The 9469-nt window shown below is 40.9% G+C and overlaps 1 protein-coding gene across 1 annotated transcript; it reads right to left on the minus strand.

Moving 5' to 3' along the window:
• Window positions 1-7626: 7626 nt before the first annotated feature.
• On the minus strand, window positions 7627-9075 carry DCAF4L2 (DDB1 and CUL4 associated factor 4 like 2). Its single transcript, NM_001198702.1, is given in 1 exon segment — window positions 7627-9075. A coding segment is annotated over 1 exon segment (1188 nt). The 5' UTR covers window positions 8952-9075; the 3' UTR covers window positions 7627-7763.
• Between the last annotated feature and the right edge of the window lie 394 nt (window positions 9076-9469).

The following is a 9469-nucleotide window of genomic DNA, read 5'->3' on the forward strand; positions in this document are numbered from 1 at the left end:
CATCACTTCCTGTGACTCATTTGGAGAATCTGTGATTCTTATCCTTGCAAACTTAATTCTGTGGGAAATCATGATTTAGTGATTATGATTATCCAAAAGAAAATACACCTGCAATGGGGCACAGCCATTTTCCCATTCAATGTTAAGGTCTAGCACTGCTCTGTCACTTCAGGCTTCTCATGCCAAGAGACAGTTTACTACTGGCTGCAGAGCCAACGATGTACATCTCATCTCAACATGTAGCATCACATTAATAGCTTGAAATTGTCCAAAGTGGGAACACTTACACCACGAAAACTGCAAATGCTACCAATCAGGGCTCCCTGCCCATACCCCCAGAGTTGGCTATTAAACATTGACCAACACACCAATGAGAGCAGGCAAGGAAATGAGTCTCCATCACGCAGGAGTAATTGACCTTAAAATCAGGAAGAGAAGTATTTCACTGGCAACAGCAGTGGTATCTATTTGAACTCAAAGAACCTTGACCTAGTCTGAGGGTCTTAAAAATCTCCTGATTATTTCCATGTGTCATAGAACTAGTTATTACTCCCACACTTAGCTAAGGAAAATCTCTAGGTACATTCACCACAAAGTCTCTCAACCTTTTGGCCCCCAATAGTGGAAAGATTTTTTTTTTTCTCTTTATTTTCCTGAAACCACCATTCTCTCCACAACAGGAAGGACAGTGGGAAGGCCATTTCCTCTAGGGAAAACTCCCTCCCTCACTCACAGCATGTGGTCATTTAGAGAGGGATTGTTTTGGGTTTGGTTTTTGGGTTTGGTTTTTTTTCTTGGTTTGTTTTTTTTGGTATGGACAAGGCGATTCCAACAGTTTTCAAATCAGTGAAATCAGTGTTGTTCTGTACAAATAAAAGCACGTGGGGAAAAGCAGCTCTACAGTCTAAATCTTTAGGAGAATGTTTTCTCTAATCCCTCAAAAAAAAATGTTTGACTGAAGATAAACCCAATTTATATTACATTTTGCATCTTACTCCATAGTATCTATATTCAAAATCATCATTCTTAAATTAGGTAGGTAGTTATCATATGTCCTTGTAACTACCTTGATAATGTTTTCTGAAACCAAAGGATGGCTATTTCAGTTGATCTCCAGACTCAATTTGGCCATAATTACCAGTTCACTTGCTTAAAAAAAAAAAGTCCCTCTTCTTCAGTTTTTTCTCTCTAAAACGCATTTTTTTTTTCATGTGAAGACATCTTAGGGCATATCACAATATTACATTTAACATATTAGTTCTTTCTTTCCCCTCAAGCTCTTATAATATTGATAAATTGCAAATGATTATATGTCAGAATGGCATATATGAAATGTATATTTTCCTATCTAAATGTATTCTTCTGTATAGTTTATGTGTCAAATTACATGTGGTATATAGGAAAATAGTAGAAAATAAACAAATATCTCTGTATGTCTATTAATTTGGGGCAAATTCCTAGAAATGAAATTACTTTAATTTTAAAATTATGCAAAGTTCTAAAATTTTGCTAGCTCTTGCTAAACCAACCTCTAGGAGTATTTAAATTTTACTTTCCTCACAACTGTGTATGGGGGCACTTTTTCCCTTTCCCATTTACAAGCAAATTCTACCTTAAAAAAAAAAAAAAAGGTGGTGGCAGTCATTCTGGCTCTTACAACTTAGGTTCATATAACTGCATAAGCACTTAGGAACCATGCATATTAGCACCTTCCTGGTCCCATGAAATTATCCAACTGTAGTGGTTAGGAGAGTCCTATGTGTGTATTATGGACAGAATTGTGTCCCCAACAGATTCATATATTGAAGCCCCCAATGTGACTGTATTTGGAAACAGCCTTTAAAGAGTTAATTAAGGTTAAATGAGGTCTTAAGGGTGGGGTCCAAATTCAATAGGACTGGTATCCTTATATAAAGGGGAAGAGACCCCAGGATTGGACACACACAGAAAAGCCACGTGAGCACACAGCAAGAAGGGAGTTGTCTGTAAGACAATGAGATAGGTCTCAGGAGAAACCAAACTTGCTGACAACTCAATCTTGGATTTCCAGGCTCCAAAACTGTGAAAAAATAAATGTCTATTGCTTAAGCCACCAAGTCTGTGGTATTTTGCTATGGAACCTCTATAAGACTAATATAGTGCCTGATTATGTGGACAGGATTTCAGCCGTGGCAAAAAGCGCTTGGAGAGAGCCTGACCTGCTTGTTTGCAGAGTAAAGCCTAAGGAAGCACCTTTTGAACACAGTGTTTTTGTACATGGAGTATGACATGTCAAGGCTTCCACGACAGGAATGTCTACCCAGAAGGCCCACTCCAGTGCCATGTGTGGTCCAGTTTGAAAGACATTGTGTACAGGAGAGAGGCTTCCGGTTCAGAGCAAACCTTTACCAACACTGGAAACTACATAGTGGGGAGAAGCCCTTAATAAGAAAAGAGCGCAGGGACTGAGTTTTGAAGAACTGCAGAGTCCACCTGTCACAAAAGCCCTTCAGATATAGGAAGGGTAAGGAGGATTTTCTGACCAGCTCAGGTCTTCTCAAGCATCAGGTCACTCACAGTGGGGAAGGGGTGCAATACAGGAGCACCAGCTGGGAGGAGGCCTTTCACATTGGACAAAGATACTGCAGAAGTATTGAGTATCGGAAAGCCTTTAATCACAATAAATACTTGTTAAGCACCAGAGAATATATATGGAATAAAATCCTTATGAAAACAGCAAATGTAGAAAAGTACTTAATCATAAATACAACTTTATCATACAGGTGAGAGTTCACACTGGAGAAACCCCTTATACACAAAACAACTGTGGGAATTTCCTTAGCCAGGGCTTCAACTCCACTCAACACAAAACCTTTTGAACACAATGTTTTTGTACACGGAGTATGACATGTCAAGGCTTCCACGACAGGAATGTCTACCCAGAAGGCCCACTCCAGTGCCATGTGTGGTCCAGTTTGAAAGATATTGTGTACATGAGAGAGGCTTCTGGTTCAGAGCAAACCTTTACCAACACTGGAAACTACATAGCGGGGAGAAGCCCTTAATAAGAAAAGAGCGCAGGGACTGAGAGAGGACTAGAGAAAGGCCTTTTAAGCGTAGCAAATCGGAGACATCAGTTATCTGCAAACCCACACCTACTAAGCACTGGAGAGTTCACATTGAAGAATTCGAAAGGGCATTTAGAATGCAGCAAATTTGGAATTTTAAGATCAAACTATCCATAATGAAGAAAAGCTTAATTAACGAAGTGAATGTGGGGAATTCTCTAACCATATCTCTAAGCCTCCTTCAACACTAGAGAATGCAGCAAGGTCTTATAAGTAAAGCAGATGTTGGAAATGATTTAGTAAAAAGTCTAACCTCATCTGACACCAAAAAGTTTACTACAGAGAAAAGCCTTACGTGAGAAAAGCTTCAACCAAATGTCTGCTGTGATTCAGCAGCAGAAAATTCACAATCCAGATAGGCATTATAAATAAAATGAATTTGGGGAAAGCCTTCAGTCAAAGACTTAACTTTATTTGGAACCAGAAAGTTCACACTGGAGAAAGACTTCAGAAATGCAAGGAATGAAATAAAACCTGACACACACCAGAGAGACACTCTGCAAGTAGCCTTTACGACTGAATCTCATTCATCCAAATATGCACACTAGGGCGATTCCTATATTGAACACTTTCTGGAGCTAAGTTGCATGTCCTTACCTGTCTGAGGACTTTACCAGTTATGTAGCCACTACTACCTGTGACAAACTCAATTTCAATTCTACCAGCTGGCAGGTGTCCATGGTATGCATCAGCAGATTCTGTGACGTCTCTCCAATTCCTGTAAGAAATTTTGAGTAGCCTAAGTCTATTAGGGGTTCCAGTTTCTGGAACGATTGTTTTACTGATAGATAAGACCCATCTGTTTTAATTTCTTCTTAGTCATCCCATTGGTGAGGGAGGAATTCTAACTCTAGGGTTATGGAGATGGCTGGACCCTGGACAGATGAGATTGGTAGCAATTTATTAGTCACATATACTCACAGCTTGAGGGAGGACATTGCACAGGGTCACACAGGTTTGCATTTGAGAACAAAGCAAACAATCAGGGAGATAGGCTTTGTAGTTGTAAGGTGACTCCTTGTTTGCTGTGTGAGAACGGGATTGGCTTCTTTGAATAATTCCATGGGCTCGCAGCAACAGCAACAGAAACCTGCTTGTCAGAAACAAGGAGGCACTGTGCCTAGTCCCCTTAATAGAAATGGTTAATAGGCTAGGACACTTATCTGTGGGAGCAGAGTGGGAAGGAAAAATACTCATTAGGCCACCAGATTTCCTCTTGATTTCACCAGATTTCAAGGCATTGGATAATAATAGGCCTTAAAGGCTCACGCCTGTAATCCCAACATTTTGGGAGGCCTATGCAGGTGGATCTTTTGAGGTCAGGAGTTCAAGACCAGCCTGGTCAACATGGTGAAACCCTGTCTCTACTAAAAAATACAAAAATTAGGCAGGGCGCGGTGGCTCCCACCTGTAATCCCAGCACTTTGGGAGGTCGAGGTGGATGGATCACCTGAGGTCAAGAGTTTGAGACCAGCCTGGCCAACATGGTGAAACCCCATCTCTAATAAAAATTAAAAAATTAGCCAGGTATAATGGTGCCTGTCTGTAATCCCAGCTACTCAGGAGGCTGAGGCAGGAGCATCGCTTGATTCAGCAGATGGAGGTTGCAGTGAGCTGAAATCATGCCACTGCTCTCCAGCCTGGGTGACAGAACAAGATACTGTCTCCAAAAAAAGTAATAATAATAGGCCTTAATGCCTTAATTTTAAGTCTTTTATCACCATCATCATTAGCTAACAGGATCTGAACTTGATTCTGCCTGCAGCCTGAAGGGAAGGTTTATCTTCTTCATGGGCATTGTCAGTCTCAGTGATGTTTATTGATGGATTTTTCAAGTTTACACGTCATCCAACGCAAGAACAACCTGTTCCACATTGTTTTCGTTTCTATGATCATAACTTATTTTAAAAAATAATTAATAGACTATTTTAGAGAAGTGTTAACATGAAATTGAAGAGATAGTACAGACAATATAAAAACTGGGCATATACCACTTCTCTACTCTGCAAATTACCCTATTATTAACATCTTGCGTTAGTGTAGCACGTTTGTTACAACTGATGAACCAATATTGATCATTATAATTAAGTGACGCCTATAACTTACATTAGGGTTCATTCTTTGTGGTGTTGTACAGTTCTGAGCTTTGACACTGCATAATGTCATCAATCCATCATTACAGTATCTATCATGCAGAACACTTTCACTACCCTAAAAATGCCTGCACTGCATCTATTGACCTCTTTCCCCTCCTGCTGAACTCTGGGAAACCACTGATATTTTTAACCATCTCTAGTTTTGTCTTTTCCAGACTGCCATATAGTTGGAATTATACATCTATAGCATTTGAGACTGGCTTCTTCATAAGTACTTATGATTCCTCCATGTCTTTTTGCAGCTTAATAGCTCATTTATTTTCATTACTAAGTAATATTCCATCATATAAGTATGTACACTAGTTTGTTTATCCATCACTTTTTGAGGAACATCTTGTTTGTTTCTGGTTTTTGGCCATTATAAATAAAGCTGCTATAAACAAACAAATTGTACTAGACCAATGAATGAAAACAATACATAATCATTGCTTTATTTGCATTTATTTTACATGCAAGGGAGGGTAAACAGTTTTGCAAGTTATGTAGTCATTACGTTTTCTTTTGTCAACTGCCCATAGCTGCTTTTGGACTTTTTTAAAAAATTACATCTGCAGCTAGTTCTTATTCAGTGCTTACAATGTAAAAGGGACAATGTATACATCCTTTAAACAAGTATCTACTTTATGATTTAATTTTATTATCTAAGACATTTTACAAAGAAGAAATGATAACAAGTACAGCTTACACAATTTCTCCTGTCACACAAGTACAGCTTACACAATTTCTCCTGTCACACATCAAGTACCAAAAACCAATTAAACTGATTTCAAAAATCTATGCACCTAACCACTCTTTTGTATCTTCTCTATTGACCTATTCCTCTATCAATATGTAATTATTACATTAACCTCATCTATGTCCTGACATCACCTCCTATCTAGTGAATTGGACATTTTAATAGTTGCCTAAAACTCAGCATTATTCCCTTCACCTAAAATTTTTTCACCTCAAATCCTCTCCATTTTAGTAAATGACATCACCATCCACCAGTCCTAAAGTTAACAAAAAAGCTGCAATCTTTATGCTGTCTTTCACTTTCTAGATTACTCTCATCAGCAAGTCTTACTAATACTACCTTCGAACGATCTTCCAATGCAATCATTTCTGATTTTTCTGATTATTTCTACTTCTCATATTCAGGTCCAGGCCATCATCATTCCCTTGCCTGACCAATTACAAGTGTCCTGTTTTCATATTTTCATTTTTGAGGTATCATATAAAATGTGAAGTGTGTAGACATATAAAATATGTATGTATCAAGGATCAAGAAAAAGAAAACTGCATTTCTAAAGTTTCCCCATGTTACTTCCCAAACAATATCCTAAAAAGGGAAAACAAAATGAACAATATCCTTTCTTCCTTCCACAGAGATACCTACTATTCAAACTGTAATCACCACAGATAAGTTTTTACTGCTTTTGAACTTGAGATCTGAATCAGCTTGTACTCATTTCTATCTACATTAACAATCAACATGTTGGGATTAATCCATAGTCTCATAGAGCAATTGTGCCTTATTTTATATTATGCTTTATCCAATTGTGTGATTACAGCACAATTTATCAATTTTAGCATATTGTAAAGTCAGATCATTTCCAGGCTTTGGCTATTAAGAAGGAGCCACTAACTTTATTACACGTTTCTTTGTTTTGCTTTTTTTTTTCCTAGCTTATTTTTTGGTAGAAAAACAAGCTCTTTAACACTTTGAATAACCATCTCACAAACTGCCCTGCCACTCCTAGACTACAAAGAGTTACAATCAATTATCTTTGACACTTAGCCCTTGAATCTGACACTCAAGTCACAATAATAGAAACCGGAGCTTCTGTACCTGACATTCTGGAAGGTACCTCCACAAAAGCACGTTAAGGACTGTTTAACACTTCTATTATTTAAAAAGATCTACCTTTCCTTCCATTGCCTACGGAAAATAATAAAAGGAGAATCTCAGAGATCTGCTATTGAGTTTGAGAAGGCCAAGTTTAATGATTCCAAAATGTAGCCTTAAAAACTTCTGTAGAGACTCAGGTAAATGACCTTCCCCTCCTCTCTTCTCCCACTGGCCTCTTCAAGTACAGATGATGCATGTATTTCTGAAACCCAGGTAGGACTAGTCAAACAGTCTCACCAGTGCATTGTTATGCTTCTCTAAAGGGCTTCTGGTGAAAGAAGCAGTTTTAATTTATTTTAGTTTTTGCCAATCTTCAGTCCTTAGAAAAGTATTTTTTGTTAAAAAAAAAAAGGGGGGGGGGGAGGAATAACTATTCTAGGGTATTTAACAAGAAAAGGGAAACAGTTTCACGCTCTCTAAGCCCACAGTTTAACTGAAACAACTTTACAGAACTATCTTCATATAAAACAGCACTTTACCCCTGGCAGCCGGATGGATGGGATCTACAAACATCGAACATCTCTTAAAATGCACTCATAGAAACGATAATACGATACTCCTTACTTCTTTAAGTCAAATCCACGTTCCTCCGGGCTGCACCCTGAAGAATTAACCGTAGGAGAAACAATAAAGGTCCTCCCGTACAGCCATGAGCAGCCCTGGTGCTCCTCGGAAACCCCCGAGGCGAGAAGAGAAGGCCACACTGGGAATGTCATCCTCCGAGGCGGGGTATGGGGAGGGTATGGTTGTGAGCAAGTGGCCATGACGGAGGCTCCAGATTCTCGTGTAGCAGTCCTGGCCCACGGCCGCCACGACTCCTTCTTCCTCGTTCACATGCAGGGGCAGGTAGGCGGAGTTATTCACATGACCTTCGTACTGTGTTACACATTTAGTGGCCCTCAAGTCCCACAGCTTGATAGTTCCAGTCATGTCTGATGCCACCAGGCATTGCCCTTCTTGGAGGATTTGCAGAGAGGTCACTGCTGAATCATGGGATAGGCAAATGGCCTTCCACCCCCTGCCTTGATTTCCACAGCGCAGATCAATGCCAAAGACCTCCCCAGAGCGACAGCCATTAAACAGCAAAGGAGTCATGATTGCAAACTGCTGGGCCAAAACATCACTGCTAGTACCAAATGACTGCTGATGTCCCGTCACCACGTTCGTCAACAGGACCTGCTGAGACAAGCCTGTACTGAAGCAGTGATATGCGTGGATGTTCAGGGACCAGGCACAGGACCAGGCATCAGGGATCTGGAAACTGCAGAGCATGCCTGGCCGACGCATTCCTGGGTAGCTACCTATGAACAGCGACGCTGGGAGCAGCACGGCACAACTGGGAGTATCTGCGAGTCCCACGAAGCACAGCAGAAGGTGGGAATCCAAGTGATTCAGTGAAGCCCAGCACATAGAATTCACCTTCCGATTAGGGACGTAGAGGCTTTTGTGCGGGTATACCCGGAGTTCAGGGGTCGTCAGGCCTCGCATGGTGATGATGCCGTACTTGGAGCCTCCAGCTTCGACTTGGTTCACTGTGAAGAGCTGGTCAGTGTTGGTATTCGCCAGTATGCGGTTAAATCGGTCGCTTGCCAAAGACGAGGGATCCCAGCTATGAATCTGGACCTTTTTCCTCTGCATGCAGCTTACACGCAGCTCGCGAGCTAAACGGCAATAGTTGGCGAATCTGAGGAAACCTAGCTGGTTCTTTCGTAGCATGGAAGGTGCATTGAGTCCCACTCTGGCTATCTTTTTCTGCTTGTCCGCTTCCTCGAGCAGTCGCGGTCTTTTGTTCTCCATTTCGTTCGATGGACGTTCTCCTGCCTGAGGGGAAGTTCTGTCCCGGGAGTAAGAGGAAGTACCGCTTCTTTACCAGCACGACCTGGCACGGAAGAACTTTCCGCTGCGTGTGCGCCTGCGCGTATGAGATCGACCCGGACGAGATCCTTCGTCGCCTTGGCCAAAATCCCGAATGCTCTGAGGTGCCCTGACGTAACTCTCGTTAGAATCGCGTGATCTGAAACAAGGGTTCCGTTGCTTCTCTCAAGTTTTCTCCTACTCTGACAGCTGCTTTTATTCTTTTCTATTCCTGTTTAGAGAGTCTTTTCCGGCCCCTCTTACACATGTTATAATAGCTGTATGCATACATTTCTCTTATTTACTAATAAGTGAAATTCGGCCAGGCGCGGTGTAATTCCAGCACTTTGGGAGGCCAAGGCGGGCCTATTACGAGGTCAGGAGTTCGAGACCAGCCTGGCCAATATGGTGAAACCCCGTCTCTACTAAAAATACAAAAATCATCTGGGCATAGTGGTGGA

This window comes from Macaca mulatta, chromosome 8, assembly GCF_049350105.2.
Source record: "Macaca mulatta isolate MMU2019108-1 chromosome 8, T2T-MMU8v2.0, whole genome shotgun sequence".
Lineage (NCBI taxonomy): Eukaryota > Metazoa > Chordata > Mammalia > Primates > Cercopithecidae > Macaca > Macaca mulatta.